This window comes from Guyanagaster necrorhizus (genome assembly GCF_019112545.1).
Source record: "Guyanagaster necrorhizus MCA 3950 unplaced genomic scaffold BT62scaffold_3, whole genome shotgun sequence".
Taxonomy (NCBI): domain Eukaryota; kingdom Fungi; phylum Basidiomycota; class Agaricomycetes; order Agaricales; family Physalacriaceae; genus Guyanagaster; species Guyanagaster necrorhizus.
In genome coordinates, this window is record NW_025064882.1 from 1,506,756 (window position 1) to 1,524,473 (window position 17,718).

The 17,718-nt window shown below is 49.7% G+C and overlaps 7 protein-coding genes and 1 non-coding gene across 8 annotated transcripts; 3 read left to right on the forward strand and 5 right to left on the reverse strand.

The window, feature by feature from the left end:
• Positions 1–3,539: 3,539 nt before the first annotated feature.
• Positions 3,540–3,610, reverse strand: BT62DRAFT_t29. Its single transcript has one exon. It is a non-coding gene; the product is annotated as a tRNA-Gly (tRNA).
• A 210-nt stretch (positions 3,611–3,820) lies between these two features.
• BT62DRAFT_927070 (uncharacterized protein) lies at positions 3,821–5,238 on the forward strand. The gene is made up of 2 exons (XM_043185171.1): positions 3,821–4,765; positions 4,815–5,238. Exons 1-2 carry the CDS (start codon positions 3,877–3,879, stop codon positions 4,847–4,849), a joined length of 924 nt encoding a protein of 307 aa, XP_043044872.1. The 5' UTR covers positions 3,821–3,876; the 3' UTR covers positions 4,850–5,238.
• Positions 4,776–5,250, forward strand: BT62DRAFT_420374 (uncharacterized protein). The gene has a single exon (XM_043180840.1). The coding sequence runs from the start codon at positions 4,936–4,938 to the stop codon at positions 5,197–5,199; it is 264 nt and encodes an 87-aa protein (XP_043044873.1). The 5' UTR covers positions 4,776–4,935; the 3' UTR covers positions 5,200–5,250.
• BT62DRAFT_420050 (uncharacterized protein) lies at positions 5,251–6,326 on the reverse strand. Its single transcript, XM_043180839.1, has 4 exons — positions 6,090–6,326; positions 6,012–6,028; positions 5,670–5,949; positions 5,251–5,617 (listed from the first exon to the last, which is right to left on the reverse strand). The coding sequence occupies exons 1-4, from the start codon at positions 6,198–6,200 to the stop codon at positions 5,303–5,305; spliced, it is 723 nt and encodes a 240-aa protein (XP_043044874.1). The 5' UTR covers positions 6,201–6,326; the 3' UTR covers positions 5,251–5,302.
• Positions 6,327–8,204: 1,878 nt separating this feature from the next.
• Positions 8,205–10,168, forward strand: BT62DRAFT_1071949 (uncharacterized protein). The gene is made up of 2 exons (XM_043178816.1): positions 8,205–9,119; positions 9,170–10,168. The coding sequence occupies exons 1-2, from the start codon at positions 8,423–8,425 to the stop codon at positions 9,712–9,714; spliced, it is 1,242 nt and encodes a 413-aa protein (XP_043044875.1). The 5' UTR covers positions 8,205–8,422; the 3' UTR covers positions 9,715–10,168.
• Positions 10,169–11,556: 1,388 nt separating this feature from the next.
• Positions 11,557–14,614, reverse strand: BT62DRAFT_927075 (uncharacterized protein). The gene is made up of 5 exons (XM_043185172.1): positions 14,066–14,614; positions 13,353–14,014; positions 12,307–13,296; positions 12,104–12,250; positions 11,557–12,040 (listed from the first exon to the last, which is right to left on the reverse strand). Exons 1-5 carry the CDS (start codon positions 14,355–14,357, stop codon positions 11,756–11,758), a joined length of 2,376 nt encoding a protein of 791 aa, XP_043044876.1. The 5' UTR covers positions 14,358–14,614; the 3' UTR covers positions 11,557–11,755.
• Positions 14,615–14,663: 49 nt separating this feature from the next.
• BT62DRAFT_927076 (enolase C-terminal domain-like protein) lies at positions 14,664–16,175 on the reverse strand. Its single transcript, XM_043185173.1, has 3 exons — positions 16,041–16,175; positions 15,271–15,988; positions 14,664–15,220 (listed from the first exon to the last, which is right to left on the reverse strand). The coding sequence occupies exons 1-3, from the start codon at positions 16,142–16,144 to the stop codon at positions 14,783–14,785; spliced, it is 1,260 nt and encodes a 419-aa protein (XP_043044877.1). The 5' UTR covers positions 16,145–16,175; the 3' UTR covers positions 14,664–14,782.
• Positions 16,176–16,354: 179 nt separating this feature from the next.
• Positions 16,355–17,659, reverse strand: BT62DRAFT_419961 (uncharacterized protein). The gene is made up of 4 exons (XM_043180838.1): positions 17,583–17,659; positions 17,476–17,532; positions 16,798–17,418; positions 16,355–16,744 (listed from the first exon to the last, which is right to left on the reverse strand). The coding sequence occupies exons 2-4, from the start codon at positions 17,489–17,491 to the stop codon at positions 16,566–16,568; spliced, it is 816 nt and encodes a 271-aa protein (XP_043044878.1). The 5' UTR covers positions 17,492–17,532; positions 17,583–17,659; the 3' UTR covers positions 16,355–16,565.
• Positions 17,660–17,718: the final 59 nt, after the last annotated feature.

Here is a 17,718-nt window from a genome sequence, read left to right on the forward strand (position 1 = left end):
CGTTGGGAGATGGATACGGGCTACCACGGTTTGATGAAGCGGAGGGGCCGTCATAGATGCTAGCGCCTCGTTCACTGCGTGAGCCGCTCGATGCGCGGCGTACGTGTCGGCCTCGATGAGATTCCATTCCGCCCATGCCCATGCCAGCCATCAGACTTCCGCTGCCCATATTCATGTTCATACCGGACCCGACGCTCAAATAGTGACCAAATTCTGACCCGGGGGGGGCCAGGAGTCCTCCGCCATGCATATCTTCGCTCCTACTCCCTCTTACATGGCCTCTTATAGGCTGATTGCCTATGTCGCTCTTGCTCCGTCTGAGTGACACTACGTTACCATCATCTGACGGGGATAGGAATCCATTGAGGAACTGAGATGTATCTACCGCATCCTCCTGAGGGTTAGCATATGACGGCACACCCGAGAGACCGAGGCCCATGCCGCCGAGCCCAAGAGTATCCCATGTAGGATGGACGGGAGAAGAGTCAGATTTGGACCGTGTCCGGCCTGGCGTAGGGTGAAGAAAATGCTGAGGTGATGGTGATGGCCTGGGGGGAAAGGAGTAGGGCTGCTGGGACGTAGCCTGGGACTGGGACTGGGACTGGGGTAGTAGAGACGGGGAAGGCGGAGGCGGAGGCGGGGTATATGACTGGTTTGGACGTTGAGCATGGCCTAATAAAGATTAGATAAGAATTATGCCACCGAGTCAAAGTACTGTACTGACCGTAATCGCCCTGTGCTGCATTCCCGCCACTGACCGGCGTCGCAGGAACTATTCGCAAATGCGGACCACCTCCCGAGCCATCACCATCTGGCGCATTTATCGTTGGCGGTGGCACGCCAAATGTCTGATCCTCCGGCATGAGCAGCCTGGGTGGACTTGGAGGCTTCCCGCCACTCCCGCTTTCAGGTAAGGGCGCGTTACCCCACCCGGGGCTGTGGAAGCTCATGTTCTCGAAGCTCTGCGCGACGTCAAGGTTGGTCGGGGGTAGGTGAGGCGACTGGCTATGGGAATGTTCGGATGGCGTTGGAGCGTCGAAATAGGCTGGGTAGTCGTTGATCATGAGCAAAGAGCCTGAAGGAGACGGGTCAAAGTCTGCGGGATTATACTCGGTGGGCGGTTCGTCGGAGAGCTCTGAATGAAGCGAAAAGGGAGATCCTTGATACGAAGGGGTATGAGGAAAAAGGTCACCGCTGAAGTCGATGGTACCAAAGTCGAGGTCAGCGGGCGGTGGCGGCGACGGCGGGATAAAGTCGATGTCGTGGATGTCGAGCTCGTCGGTGGACAGTCCAGTCAAGTAGGGAGACATTACACGGGGGTCCATATTGAATTTATAATAACAAGTGTTCAAAAGAGATGCGAGTGTCTGTGTCGGGCTGTGTTTATGCTGTGTCGGAGTTGTCCCGGCATTTCGGCATCCGCCTTGCTTCCGATTTATTTCTGTCCGCTAGAACGTGGCTGCATTGCTTTCTCTGATTCCCCTCTTCTCTTCCCCGTATTCTTCGTCATCATCCTCCCTTTCTCTGACTCGAATCCCTAGCTAGCACTTGCTCACGTATCACCTCCATCAACATCACTTGACTCCCTCTTATCCCCGCAAGTCATAATAATATGTTCCAGTCATCATCGCTCATCAATTCCTCTGCCAAACTCAACTCCTCCAATTTCCCGCTCTTCCGATCATGATCGAGCCCGCCGTGTTGTTGCCAAGGAACAGACCCTTGAACAAGTACTGTTCGTTACTCTGGTAGACGACGAATATACCCTCATTCAGCGTATCAAATAGCTTTGGTCGTACACCATCCGCGATCAATGTATCATCCCAAATCTATCTTTCATCTACGGTATTTGATTGTTTTAAGGTCTCGACCGGCCCGTGTACAATTTCATCACGGTCACTGTTGCCTCATTCAAGGTCCATACCGCTCTGAACAGTCTGAATGGACAACCCATCGTTTCGGTCTGGTCCAATGGGGACTTCCATTACCTTCCGTCATCCCTTTCTTCGAGCACAACAAACATCTCCATGTCAAGCTGACACTGATCATGTTGCGGGATATGCTTGAGCCTTTTTGTATGCGATTACCCAACCAGCCCACATGCACATGTCGATATGTCCAAATGTCCCTCGCATATTCCGTCAGGGTTATATCAGGGATCTACATTGGACATGGCCCTCTCCCCTGTGGTTACCGAGGAACACACGACACTTCTACTCACCGTCCTCCCTGCACCTCCTTCTCATTTAGGTAATATAACGGTTGCTACAGGGCATCTCCCCGCCTCGAATAAATCAGATAATGTTCTTCTGCATACGTTCTTGAGGAATAGATAACACTTGGATAATAGTACAAAAAAATACGATGCCTTCCTTCCGATTTTAGCGGTACCAATTGACCAATCAATTTTAGAATTACTTGGTATGTGGTGACATTGTTAAGGATACAAGTGCGCAATACATATGGATCTGAACCTTGTGTGTCCCTGCAACCCGTGAAAGCCGACATGCGCATGGTATTTGTTACTCTATGTTCGGAAGAACTGGACTTATGATCCATGAAAACTTTGGGATCAAGTTACCGCGCACTCATCCGTCTTCTGGTCACCAAGGTACCATTCTGAAAAGTGCTTACCATAGAAAAGCGCATCCAACACCAATCTTAGCATCTAGAAAAAAGGCCAAAATGACAGGTACACAAAATACAAACACACTCCTGAAATGGAATGAGCGTCATAAGAAAGAAAAAATGATTCTGTCATTTGCGTTGCTTGATATTAAGGGTTCTTAACCACCCGAACAATGATAGAGAGGTATCCAAAGGATTCTAAACTGCGATGTAGGTTGTTCCTGAGAAAGCAGAACCAGCGACGAATAAGGCATCCTCAGGTCGGTCAGTACGCAGACAATTCCTAGATACGAGGCAGACCCTTAAGGTAGAACTTTGTTAAAATTCCAAGACAAGCTCAAGTGATTAACTGTACCTCGGGACAAGAAGAGAAAAGACGCGACAAGCTCTTACGCAAAAATCTGACAGGTCAAAATACTATGCTCATATCGGAACCAACGCCCGTGTGCCTCGACACCATACTAACCTATACTAACTCAGTTCGAAACGCAAATCAGGGTTGAGGTGCCCCTGCGAAGCCATTCAGCCCGATGTTGAGGGAATATCTCGATCCTGACAAGCACCACCTGATCCTCACAGACAGCATCATGACTTGAGCTAGTTATCGGCCAATTCGGAGGGGATGGTTAATCGAAGCGCATCTGAGAAAACTAAGCCCTCAGTTACCGGTTGCTCGAGTCGCCGACAGAACGAGTCCCGGGCATGTGAAGCCAGGAAATCCGGGAATAGGACGTATCCGACCCGTTTTCTGGGAGGCTAAAGGCGATACGACAGAGAGAATGGCGCTCAGGCTCCTTATACAGGTTAATCATAATGGGTGCAGACCAGGGAATTTCAATATAGAGAGATATACAATGGAAACTGTTAGTGAATCTACACGGCAGCTAGTGGGGAATGAGAAAAAAATGTTGTGCATTAAGGGGAAATTGAACCCCCGGCGGGTCGATGGCAACGACCCAGGTTACCACTACCCCATTAATGTATTTGCTGCTTCGCAATAAGTAACTTATTTCTTGGGAGATTATCCTGATAAGGTCAGGTATCAGCACAGAAAACGAAAAAAAAAAAACTCCCAAAGTTTTGCAGATGTACTGGCAGGGCTCATCGACAGAAGATCGTATACAAAGGAGGCGGAAGCTATTGTTGGAGTCGGCCGGCGGATCATATGGTGGATCGTGCCGAAGCCGGTCACCAGACAACGGTCAGCAAAAAAGAGATTCTCACGTTATCTCCCCGCCTCCCTCCTCCATGACCCGCTTCGGCGACTTTGCTCCTCTGTGCCACCATACCCCTTCTTACCCATGGTGCAACCTTTTTTACCGCTTCCTCCTCGATAATTCTCCGGATACCCTACAGAACAGAGGCAGCGATGATCCAGTCGGTGTCAATCCAGTTTGCGGTATTCCAAGGGTAGGCACCGATGGCAGCATCAGCAACATTGCACAAGTCGTTGTATGTGCGCTCAGCATGGTCTTCGTCGCCTTGCTCATTTTCCTCACCGACCGTCGCAAAGCCGCAGTCGGCCGAGTCGAGCTTCGCTTCCTGCTCTTTCTCTATTTTCTCACTCTACCCTTCTCAATGTTGACCCAAGGTTCCCTGCTCGAGCAGGGCACGACCGCGCTGGTCGTACTCACAGCCATCCATGCAGGGCTTGTCGCTGCCCTATTCGCTGCCCTCCTTGCCAACGCCATCGTCGCAACGCAGGTCGTCGAGGACGGCACCATGGCGTCCATCATGCCCTTCACCATCCTCACACTGGCATTTTTCGTAGCTACCCTCTATATATCCCTCGATGTCGCTCTCACCTTCTCCAACGCACTCAAGCCATCCGACCCACCGGCATCCTTACATTCTATACCTCTATTTGTCTTCACCACCATATGGCCCGGAGTATGTGCTGTTATCTTCTTTGCCTTGATGGCGTACATTGTACTTGCCGTGCTCAATGAGACACGTCCCATGTGGTTCTACATCCTCGCCGCAGTCCTCTTCGTGCTTTCCCAGCTTGCGTGGTTTTTGTTGGGGAGAGTTATTTGCAGTGGGAGCAACGCCAAGGTCGACGGCAGCTTCATCGCTACGCTCCTTGAGACCGCTTGTATAGGTGTTCTCTATCTGGCGTGGAGAAGTATAACCGAAGGTGCGTCCCTCTGGTGCTCTATGTAATTCGCATTCTCATTCCGACCCAGAATCGTGGGACGATGGCACGTATTACCCGTCATGATTTTCGGCACCGTCACTTCCCTTGACTGTATTCCTATCCCATCGTTGCTGTCGATATCACGCTTTTGAAAAGGGCGCGTACCGTCCATGTACAATCGGTTCTGTGCTTGGAAGCATGTACTTATTTACATATATGCCCTAGGTGTACTTACATCCGTGCATACGTACTACAAGACACAGTGGCTGCTTTGTATGCACCTTGTACGCACCTACTCGAATCCTTTGATGTATATAAGTTCCGTAATAACGACTTGCAGACTATTTATACCACTCGTACATGACCCTTCTCGTCGTTTTCCTCCATGTTTCTGTAGCGTTTTCCATCTCTCACATCGGATGACAGTTGCCTAGCGCGGGAATATGATGCATATACTAGAAATTCATGAACAGTAGCCGGAAGGACAGACCGTCACGCCAGCGTGGCCGGCCGCTCACTAACAATGGAACGATATCATCATGACTCTTTTCGTCTTTTAACAGGATGCTCATGCTTCTCTGAATACTCGGAGATTGTGCGTTTAGTGCTTGACTTCGCCCGACCCTCCACTCTGGATTTCATGCATCCAGATTCTTTGTCGCCCAATTTTCGACCCATCTGCACGAGCGCATTATAAAGTCCTTCATTGAAGCCGACATGTTGCAGACCAACACATTCTACTTTGAGAATGTTGGATTTCCAAAGATCCACAACTGCTTCGAAGCTATCTTGATACAGTTTATATGAAGCCCCTTGGTCAGAAACTGTGGTGCGGGCGAGTGCCTCCAGATCCTTGAGAAAATTTGCTCAAATGTTAAGATTTTATGATTCGCAAAGCACACACCAGTCCAGATAGGTCCGAACAGCCGCCGGGAATCATCCCGTGGCTCAGAGGCAAACACTTGTACGTCCCATCGTAATAAGCAGTATCGTGATTGACAACGAACAACTCTCTGGTTGCCCCATACATATCCTTCATTGGATGGGCAATCCATTTTGCTTCAATGTCGTTAAGCTGGAGTGTATGACATGGTCCAAACAGCAATGCATGCCCTCCAGGCTTCCCACACCACAAGAATGGGTCTGAAAATTGAAGGCAGATTGACTCGTCGGTGGAAGCGAAGCTAATGAATGTTGAAGTTAGCTACTGGTGCGAGCAGTCTGATGCCCAGATTCTGGAACTGACCTTTGAATCTTGGGATTCTGATGTACAGAAGGCATCAGTTGTCAATGTAACAGATGTGCAAAGAGAATGACAACATACAGAGCTCAGGAACTTGCGGAAGTTGGCGATGGTAAAGCTATGTCTTGCAATTGGACCTACTTGGAGCTGAGATCTATCGAAGGGATATTTTTCCATGGCATCCCTCAACATTTTTCGCTCGTCCTAAAATTGAAATGTCAGAGGAGCTCTGGAAGCATATCGACGTATAGGTGCCCTACATGCAAATGAATAGCCTGAACAGTTGCTTAGTCAATTCACCGTATTGAAAGAAAGCGCCTCACCTTTCTCGATTCGAAATCCTTTTTGATTTTCTCCAATAAAATCTCAAGCTCTCTATGCCGTTTCGATAGTGCTGCTCCCTCGCCAGTCACTTCAGCCAATTGCGTCGTCAATGTGTCACATTGCTACGACAGATTTTCAGCACTGCTGTAATTGACAGAAAAAGTCACGCACTTGGCGAGCTTGACGTCGCTTTGCCTTTTCCTTCCGGTATTTTTCTTTGATTTGTTCGTATTGACTCGTCCAGTGAGCCATATGATAGCCTTGTACCTCTTCCGTTTCAACATTGTTTTCAAGTTCGACTTCCTCGCGCTTTGGAATGATTTCCTGTATACATTCAGTACTGGCTGTCTGCCAGACAAATGTGTAGCGATCCTTACAGCTGGTTCAACCTTGACGGCGGTCTTACAGTCTCGGACCGCGGCAAGTTCACAATTCAGTTCTATATTCTCCTTCTTGAGCCTCTCAACGCTCTCCGTCAATATCCTTTTAGATTTCTCCAATTCCTTCACTTTTTTCTACGGTCCTAAGTCAACAAAAGACTTGATCAACCAAGGTCGTACCCTACCTCAGACTGCTTTAACTGTTGTTGGGAGTCTTTTAATGACCTTGCCAGTGAATTGACGATTTCTGGCCCGACTTCGATATCATATGAATGTTTTTCCATGGCGAAAGAAAAAATGACAGGTTAACATGGACCCACAAATCTGGAAATGAACTAGCACGTGCCATGCTACGTCTATTGGTACTCTCCAGTGGGTGATTGCTTGCATGTTTATTAGCAGTGATTCCAAAGTGGTCATTCTGTTTCTAACTTCTCCGAAAGATGCGCTTGCGACCCACAGAAAGTGCTCGAGTTTGGGTACTAAAGCATTGCAACATTTGGAGCGTTGACAATAGAATGCTGAATGTGCATTCGTGTAGACTGCGTTCGAGTCTACACACTTGTTGCGGTAAAAATTAGAAATAATGGAATCTGTGAGACAATTCACCACATGTTGATGCAGCTGGTAACTTGTAGTTGCACTCGATGGACAGAACCAATGTACAGGATTGCGGTAACAGGCATTGCAGGGGGTAAGGTATACCCTGGTGGGGCAAGAACAAGGGTGCGCTGAGCGTAAAGTTTTTGTAAAAGTCTGCGAAGAGATAATCTCCATAATGCAGGAAACGTGACAGAGGTGCTATCTATAATGCAGCGGGAACACTGCCTAACGCCTGCTGGAACACGAGTTCGCTTTGGCACTCGATATCGATGCGGCACTCGGGATGGCAACACACCTCGAAACCCTTTTCACTATCCAAGGTTCGTATATCCGATGATTTGCCTGGACAAGGTCAGAAACAGGTTCAGAGTTGTTCGTTTCCGCCAAGCAGGCTCCAACTGGAACACAAATGCTTTAGAACGTTAGAGCAGCGAGAATCTACAAGAACCAAGGTTTTATCATTGATCCAGAAGTCCTGCATTTGAGATTAGAAATAGCAGCAGTTCCGCTAGTCCCGCCAAGAAAACTGACGGTCGCGATAGTAGGCCCCCTTCCTACCCCCCCTGCAGTGGCTGCCAGAAGAAAAAGGTTACCCCAAGTCTTTTATGTAAGGAAATTCCGAAAAATATAGAGGTGCATAGCAAGCATGTCGACTCGGAGGAAGACGGCCAAAGTCGTACCAGATAGATCAGTTATGATGCATTGATGGTCGCATAGTGAAGAAAAGAAGAATCCTGCGAAACCAGCAGCAGACGGCCTTGTTCCATTATCGGTGACTGTCTCCAATATTTGTTGCGTACTGCAACATTAGACTCGGACATTTAGAGCAGTTGAAACGGACAGACGTCATGCGTAGCATAGAAAGCGATGATACTTATTGCCACGCTTCTGCATCACCCGTTGCAGTGCAAAAGGATCGCTGTTGCTGCGAAGGGCTATGCAGCGCAGTGTGAACTTCGGCATGTGTGACACTTGTGACATCGCTGTTTCGCTATCTTCAACGTTCTGAACCAGCGCCACTGTATTCCCTTCTCCAGGCCTCCAATTTTCTTTTCTTTTTTCCTATACTAGACGTCAAGCATATCTGCCATCTTACATCAACTCCCAATGAAGCCGTCTCACTCGCTTCTGCTTTCCTGTCTCCTGACCATTGCGCTGGCTCAGGCCTCCAGCGCTTGGGAAAGACCGCATCTGGTTCGTCAGGCAACCACCAGCGGTCAAGGGACAGAAGCAACAACGACAACAGTGGCGACTGGTACAACAACGACCGGAGGACAGCAGACCACCACAACGCAACAGCAGCAGACAACAACTTCCCCCACTACCACCACCCAACAGACGACGACACAAGAACAGACAACAACGACCCAGCAGACGACGACGTCGACAACCAATCAGCAGCAGACAACGACAACGACGTCGGAAAATACTAGCACCACTGGAACCACTACCGCCCAAGCGACTACGACCAACCAACAAACCACCACTCAAAACAATGCCCAGTCCACGCAGACTGCCGAGGTTCAGACAACCGAGTCTGTATCCACTAATAATGCTGGTGAAGCAGTTACAATAACGATTACCAGTACCAACACCAAAGGTAGTCAAAGCGAGACGGCCTCTTCCAGTAGTGCGTCCAGCAGCAGCAGCGGCAGCAGCAGCAGCACTAGTTCTAGTAGCAGCTCTGGAGTTAGCACTGGGACAATTATTGGTCTGTCTGTTGCGGGTGGGGTGGCGCTCTTGGGCATCATAGGCTTCATTGCGTGGAAGTTGACGAGAAAACGGTTCTCCGACTTTGACGATAGTACGTCTACCATTTCCTTCATTTGTTCGTTAAACTTATATCTCCTCCAGGCGAGGCTATCAAATGGCCAGAGCTTAATGCTCACGGCTCCGATGGTGGTGATTCGCATCCTCTCCCTGTTCACAGCACCGGTCGAGCTGGCTTCGACACCGGTTCTGAAGTTTCCTTGTCTCGTGCCCCTTCCACCTCCACCAATAACTTCTCTACACCAGATCTTACTCACAATGATCCCTATGCCGTACCTCCTCTCCCTCACTTGAATCCCAATCAACCCATCCCGTACCGTGATGATCCAAATGCCAACGCATACTATGACCCATATCGTGGGCCTGTGCCAAATACATTCAATGATGCACCCCCTGGGTCTGAATGGTCGCAAGGCGAGGCCATTCCCATGACGCAGATGACCGGTGCTGGCAGAATGAGTCCAGGGCCTGGGTTGGCCTACGCGGACACTGGTCGAGCATCTCCTACGCTTGCAGGACGTGCTAGTCCGGGTCCATCGGCAGCGCTGCGCACCAAGTCTCCTGCACCAACGTACGGAAGGGCATCTCCAGGTCCCCAAGCCGCTTTTGATCCTTATGCTGCCCGGTAGTGGGCCCTTTTTCATGTTGCGGGAAACGAATGATACGACTATAGATGACTTAATTCCAGCATAGGATAGGGCGGAATTGAGCTTGGATGAGGCCGACACATTCAGTGGGAGGATTTATTTATGTTCTGCCTTGCTTTGGACTGAGCATTCCATTACATAGTGTCTTGTTTTCCCTCACCACTTACCATACCCAAACATCTCCCAGATTGCATTTTTCACGCTTATACACACAATCATCACCTCCCATCGTTTGCATACAAAAGGTTGCCGTATACCTATCATATCCTTTTTCAGACCTATTCGTGCTGGTACTGATAGTTCATCTGGACGAAGGTGGTAGAGTTACCCTCTGTTCCTTTATATCATCTTATCATCTTATCTCGTTTTCCGCGTTTTGCATCTAATATTTCTTGTCTCGATTTCCCGCTTACGCATGTACGAATACGGACCAAATGTGACGCAACGACTAGGAAACATTTTGTTTGTCTGCTTCATTTGTTTCCTGTCGACGCTAGCTCGTTGATTCCTCAAGTACCGCGTGGTGCGCCGTCTGTCGTACCGAAGCTTCTGTTCTAGTCGAACCAGACTCTTCCACAGCGAATATTATGTTTCCTCTACTCGTCGACTGGTTAAAGGTCTGAGTCAAATTTTTATCTCCAACTGTCGCGCAAGTAGGATTTATTCACTTGGCCTGGGAATCATAACGTGGTATTGACTTGCTGGCGGGCAGGGTTGCTCCTTGATTCTTACCATCTATCATCTAGTATGCCGCGTCTTATACAGATTATTTCTTCAGCTATCCTCCATCTCTATGCCTACATCCGACGATTTTTCTCGTACCTATCTACTGCACTGCAGTCACCAACGACTCTAGCTCACCCAAATGTCACGTCTTTTCTCTATGGCTCCAGCGTGAGTCTCAACGACCTCAAATGGGGACTTCACAAGACCCTTGGCTGACTATGTGTTCGCCTGTTTTGATCTCTTTGCAAAGGCGGCTTCTTATTCTGTGCAGATTCACAGCAAGAACGTCACCAAATCGTCATGGACATACCCCCGCTCCGATTCTGAAGTTGGCAGGGATCTTTGCAATGTATGTCACCCACCTAGCGACACCGAAGACGAAACATACGTGTCTCAGTTCGTCAATCGTGACTCTCTAGGCAGCTTCAGAAGCAGTAACAACACACTACGACGCAAAAGCTATTCCCTATTCCATGTCTCTCCTCCAGAACCTCGCCTGCATCAAAGGAAACAGAGTTCTACAGTCTGGTTCAAAAAGCCAGTCATCAGTGCCGATTACAAAAACTTTTCCGACTATGATGATGGTGACGATGCAAACGCGGTAGCACGGGTTCGCCGGGCTATCGAAGAATGTGCAGAAGAAGATGTGAGAGCTATCTTTGATAGGCGGTCTGCTTGGGATATTATCAAGTCTGTTATCATCGACGAGGATGTCATCTTGAAGATTCGTTCAGCATGTATTCTAGCTGTATGCCTTCGACACCCTTACCACCACACCGAAGTGAATGTATCGCCCGAGATTCAGGTATCTCAGAGCTCCCCCACGTCAATCAAGATCATGCCATGGCTTCTTCTGTCAGCACCTTCGTCACTGGATTTCCTACGTACAAGTCTCTCGACAAAGTCTTAGCAGCACTGGCTCATTGTCCTGTGGTACTGGATGACGGAAAAGCAATTCCTCACACAAATCTCTCAGGCGACTTAAGAGTCGACTAGAAGTGACATGACCTGGTCGGATCTCTTGTCACTGGAGGCGTATGATGGATAAGAAGTCGTCTAAGGGTCGTCATCTATTACAACTTTCTGCTATTTATCATATTGATGGAATGTATATTGAACTGGAGAGATATTCAATTATAATGCCTAGAAATACAAGTGTTGGACGACTTGACGTATACTAAAGTCCACGACTGCATAACAAAAAACGATAAACAGCGAACTGATCCCAAAAGCTACAAATAATAACACCTAGTGTACGAACAGTAATAATGATACACCACACCCGAGCTTGTCGAACTCATACATGGGCTCTCTTGGACACGCGGGAGCGATCATCTTCAGGTGACTGTAGCCGCTTATTCCACCCCCACGCGTTGTTGTATCCGCTCATCGAATACTGCGGCTGGATGAAGTACACTTCAATATTTGGCTGCCGGTCGTTAGTCGGTGCGTTTGTGCGGAATCTCGGAGGAAGTCGAAGAGGGTCCCTACTCGTCGACGGACTGACTGGATTAGAATGGACAAGCGACTCAATTGTCATAGCCGAAGACGACCCGTTATTCGATGCCAAGGGTTGAGATTTCTTCTTGTACTAAAGTGTCATGATAAGTGGATCAATGCTCCGATTGGCGGAATATATACTCACAGTCTCTAACTCTGGCTTGCCTCTCCATTTGGCGATGGCTTCGCAGAACCTGACCGCTGCACGCTCAACTGGTTCCGCAGGATACTGCCATGCAAGATCTTCCATGTGCGTAGACAAATCTGGTGTCGACGCGGGGATATCATAGAACTGGGCGGAAGATGGCATGAGTGCAGGGTAGATTGTTGTGAATAAAGATCACTTACCCTTCGTAGTCGTTCATCCATTTCCATCTCAAATTCTTGTTCCTCTGCGCCTTTTCTCAGTGGCGCGCCCTGCCGAAGTCCAGGAAAGAGTACCCGCGCCGCCTCGGACAGGCTCGGCATTTCGTCCGGGTTAAATTCCTGCCATGCTTGATCAGGCTCTGCCTCTCTGCCAGGCACAGGCTCAATGATACCAAGGCCGACAGTCAACAAACACTCCACGGCATGAGAACCTCTCCACCCAGCCGTCAAGTACCCCTCTAACACCGCCCTAGTCAGTAAGCCAGCAAGAAGCATGTACCATTGTCTCGACGGGCGAAGGGCCACACCATATAACCGATTTTGGGCGTCAGCAATGGCCCGAGAAGTCGACGTATGGGCCGGTGATGGCAAGGGAGATAATTCTCCATACATCCTCCCATTTTCATGGCTACGTTCCCCTGCGGACATGTAACCACCCCCATCTCCATCCTTTGATCGCGGCGATTCGAAACCAGCCTCTTCTCTCTTCTCTCGTCCCAATTCTGCTGCTGCTAAAGCGGACAGCCTTAAGAACCTGGGAATCAGATCAGACAACTTGGTGTTCCCCGACCCTGTACCTATACCTGACCCCATGACTTCGTCAGCCAGGTTGTTTCGCCTCAAAACGCTCCCCCCTGCTGCTGTTCTCGCGAGCCCAGACCCAATGCCGCTACCGTCTTTCCATCCTGTTATTCCACCTCCATCAGGGCTCATACCTGCTGTCGTGCCTTTCCACGTAGGCGCGGGACCCATCCTTGTCGTCCGCTCACCTACACCCGGTACGCCAGTTGAATTTGAACGTCCACGTCCACTGGCTACGCGCATAGAGGATTTGGCTCCAACACATATTTCGCAACCTGTATGGAGATGTCTAGGACACCGGAATGCCGGAGGGGAATTGGCAGTACTGGGATCTGCACCTTCTAGGTACAAGGCGTGAATACGGCCTGTTGGTTTTATAGGGGTTTTGGGCTGGATAAATACAGGTGAGTGATACGCCATATAGGGACGATACCCGGATGACTTACAGGATAATTGCACTGATTGTACCCCGGAACGAGTGGCGAGTAGGCAGAGACGGAAGAGACGGTAGTTAGGGCGGGTGGCAGATGGGACGGTGTGGGCAGGTAGGTAGGGTCGACCGACGAAATATCGGAAGGAGTAAGGCTCACAGCTGGTGAGTTTGGCTGATGGGAGCGCTGATGGCGGAAGGGCGGTGGGGGAGCATGCCGGGCAAAAAGGTCGTTGATCATTACGCCAAGAGCCAACCGGAGACGGACACCGTTAGGCAAAGTATGAGGGTGGGAGCCTGTACGTTGATTGGATGGATGGATTTGTGGTGATGTCGGCGGCGTCAAGATATCTTCATCTGGTATGGGCAGCAGCGGCGGTGGCTGCTCAAGCATGGACAGGACAACCTTCTCAAGGTCTTCTGCTCGCAGGCGGAGGCTTCGAGCAAGACCTAGATCCTGGGTGCGCAGCTGTTCTTCTTCGACGTCGCTGAGAGGATCATGGTGGCGACCAGCGGCTCTAGTCTTGAGCATAACGACATCTTCGCCATCGCTGCCCAGTTCCTCTTCCTCCTCAAAGTTTTCTGGCCGGCGACGATGGATGTAATTCGTGGATCGGGGTCCGCCGGTGCGATCCGTCATACCTAGTTCTGCTCGAGCCTGAGCAAACCGTGTTCGACCTACATAGAATGTTAATTGGATTCTTTCGAATAATTGGCGTATTGGCGCACCATGAACCCATAGCATATGATCAATAATGAGCGTCCGTGTACTCTTTTCCCGAGGCGGTATAGAATGCAGATGATGTGCATGCTTGTGAGCCGGAGCTTTGAATGCAGTATTGGGGACCGTGTTCACCCGGGCACCGTTAGACACTGGCAGAGACGATGCTTGGAAGTTGTTGGCGGATGATGAAAGCGACGAAACGGCTTGAGCGATGCTGTACGAAGCGAGTTGAGGATTGCTGCCATTGGCCGCTGCTAGGATTGCATACGCCGGTCCAGGAACTGGGTGAATTGCCATCGTAGGGTCTTCCTGGACCAGAATTTTTCACGCTGCCGTTGATGCGAACGACGAATTCGACGTGGTGGCGAGAACGACTGGGTATTGAAGGTATATGGGAGTAGCAAGAATTCAGATTCCGAGTTTCCCCTTCTAACGTCAGTTTGTTTGTGGCTCCTTGCCGGATTTGCAGGCAATCGTCACCGGCTGCCTTTTGCGATCTCCACTGCCGCTACCACCAACGACGTTTTCAGTCCCTTCTGTTGCTTTTTGCGCCTACAGTCCTCGTCTTATTGCCTCAATACGCAGGACGCCGGTGCAACACGGGAGACGGTATAATCCAACCAATTTGTCTGATTGCCAATCCAGCTACATAATTACCTTGACAGGGTTTTCTTTGGATATTCTATACGTCATATACATCTTACAATTGAGCGGCTACCTATTCAATTTTCCTTCTCCTTCTCAAGGGTGGCAGTTATCTCTTTACCAGGCGACGGGAACAACACGCTATTCGCTGGCAGCAACCGTGCATTGGGATTCAATTCCAATCCAAATCCAGGCTTATCCAGTACCGACACATGCAGTTTTCCTCCGTGCGGCACAGGCTCATTCAAGAACAGGTCGCCGAACACTGGTTGCACTGATTTCCCATCGGGCGAGTTTGCCAGGTACTCTTGGAAGGGGCAGTTCGGTTGCGAAACGACGAAATGGTAGCTGTAGGGGCCGCTGGCGTGGGGCACAACAGGGATATCGTACGCCGCCGCCTGAGCAGCGATCTTCACTAACTCAGTCATTCCTCCAACCCACATCACGTCAGGTTGGAGAATGTCGATGTTACGGCCCTCGATAAGCTTGCGGAACCCGTACTTGGTGTACTCGTGCTAGCATTTCGAGTTCAGCAAGCAGACAATGGCAGCAGAACGGTGCATACCTCTCCTGTGGTAAACTTAAGTCGCGGCAGCGCAGATTTTAACCTTGCGAAGCCATCAAAGTCATCAGGATGTAAGACCTCTTCCCACCAGTTGATGTTCAGATCCAAGCATGCCGTCGCCAGCTCGATGGTGTACTGAACATTCAGCGCCATCCAACAGTCGACCATGATAGGATAGTCAGGCCCGACGCTCTCCCTATGTTTCCTCAAAAACTCGACGTTTTTCTTCAACCCCGCATGCCCCTCATCAGGACCATACGGCAACGGAACTTTCGAGCCCCAGAATCCCATCGCCTCCGCCGCAGTCGGCTCCGGGCCAGTGATATAAAATGATATTTCATCTTTGATCGAACCACCAATCATCTTGTACACAGGCTCCCCGCGAATTTTCCCGAGCAAATCCCATATAGCCAGGTCGATGACGGATATAACAGCAATGGGGAGCCCCTTTCGCCCATAGAACATCGTCGAACGGAACATCTGGTCCCAGAGGCGGTTCGTATTTCTTGGGTCTGCCCCGATAAGGAACCGTTCGAGGTGCTGCGAGACAATCCAGCAAGCGGGTGGTCCGCCGAACCCAGTGGCGAACCCGGTTGTGCCGTCGCTGGCCTCTATTTCGACACAGAACGAGCCGAGGACGTTGATGCCCCAGGTTATACGAGAGCTACGATATTCCTCGTACTTGGACATGGGCGTGGCAATCGGATTATCAATAAGCCTGCATTATACAGCTTCGTCAGTTATACTCCCAGGGGAAGGACTTGCCGCACCAATGACCACGGGCAACATTGTGGTAGTCACCGCCGGAACCTACACCGCCTACGACGAAAGTTCGGACGGCTTTGATTGTGGGGAACGTCTTGACGGATGACATAGTGGAATGTATGCAGGATTTCTACGCAGTTGGAAACGCAAAGTCTGTCTATCCCTACGCTTTAAAGGCATTCCTGATGAGCAGGTGAGCGATCCGGTCCGGAAAATCGGGCCGGAAACCCGATACTGCCTAGGATGGGGCGTTTCCGAGGAAGGACCACTAACCGCACCGCTTTCGAATGTCGGCCGTATCCCACAGAAGAGGAATTTAACGCGAGTTGGGTGCTGGGGTGTTACGTTTTTCTCAAGGTATACTCTCGAAGATGTAGCCATTTGATCCTATCGATTCACAAAACACTGTATTGCGTGAGTAAGAAGAAACCAAATTTGATGGTATAATTTGTACTGAAAAGATGTGTACTACTATCGTATATATGATTTAAGGTAGATAGATGGGCGCAAAAATATAGAAAAATCGCAAGTCACAGGGATTCTTCCTTGCTTGACCATACGTAATCAGCGCGATGGTGGCGCCGGGTGCAGTCCTTGTGTGAGTTTCTGTGATGGCGGCAGAGAGACACTTCCTGTGCATAATCCTCACGGCAGCCCGAGTCTCTGTGAGGGCACAATAGTCTCATCCCTCGGTGACCCATCAAATGATCTATGATGGCAGTTTAGATCATAATCGATAAAGTGTGAGGAATCAAAACGCACCCTTGAAATTGTGGGAAGCTGTGTAAGTCTTCGTGCATCCGTCAACCTGGCACTTGTACTTTCGTTCGCGTATACGTTTAGCCTCACTGCCGTTGGTCGCGTGTTGCCTCTTTGCTGTATCGATCTTCTTTTGATGTTGAGCAACAACGGAGCGCTCGGGGAGATTTCGAAGATTGCGTTTGGCGTTCGCAGGAAGGGCACAATGTTTCCCAGCTAGAGAATCCAACCTTCCGCCGATGTCTTGTTCCTCGTCGGGAAGACTGGATACGCTAGTGGTAGGGCTGGGACTGAGTGCCACAGTTTCGGTTGCGGCGGCAGGCGACAACAGGCAAAGATGATCGTAATCCGCTGAAAGGGAGTTCTGAAAGTTGCTGGCAGTCGGTAGAGAATAGCTATGAGGTGGGATAATGGAAGAGGTCGAAGATGAGGACCGTGGATGGTCCGAGATACGAAGAAACTGGAAAGAATTTCCAAGCAAAGTACTTTCTTGGAACTGGACCGGCGAATAGTTCGGCAAAGGATATAGCGTATCCTCTGGAGTGAGAAGAGGAATGCTGGGAGATACGGGCGAGAGCGAATTCGAGGGCGTTAAGTAGGAACCATAAGTATAAGGGCTGGTGCCTGCGTTGGGAAAAATATAACTATGATATTCCATTTAAAAATTGTGCATTCACCTACCACCATTGAATAACATTCCCTCGTCGCCGGCTGAGCTGGTGAGATACTGGGAAGCATCTGGAAGATATTGTAAGCGACATAACAAGATTCAACGAAAGCTCACAAACCATGACCAAAATCATAGCCTCTTGTTATTCCTTGGTCCCAAATGTTAGGGGATATTTCAGGAAAACCATGAAGGCTATCGAAATATCAGCGCTTCGGCGCTAATGATGGCGCGGTCGATATACTCACCTTTCGAGG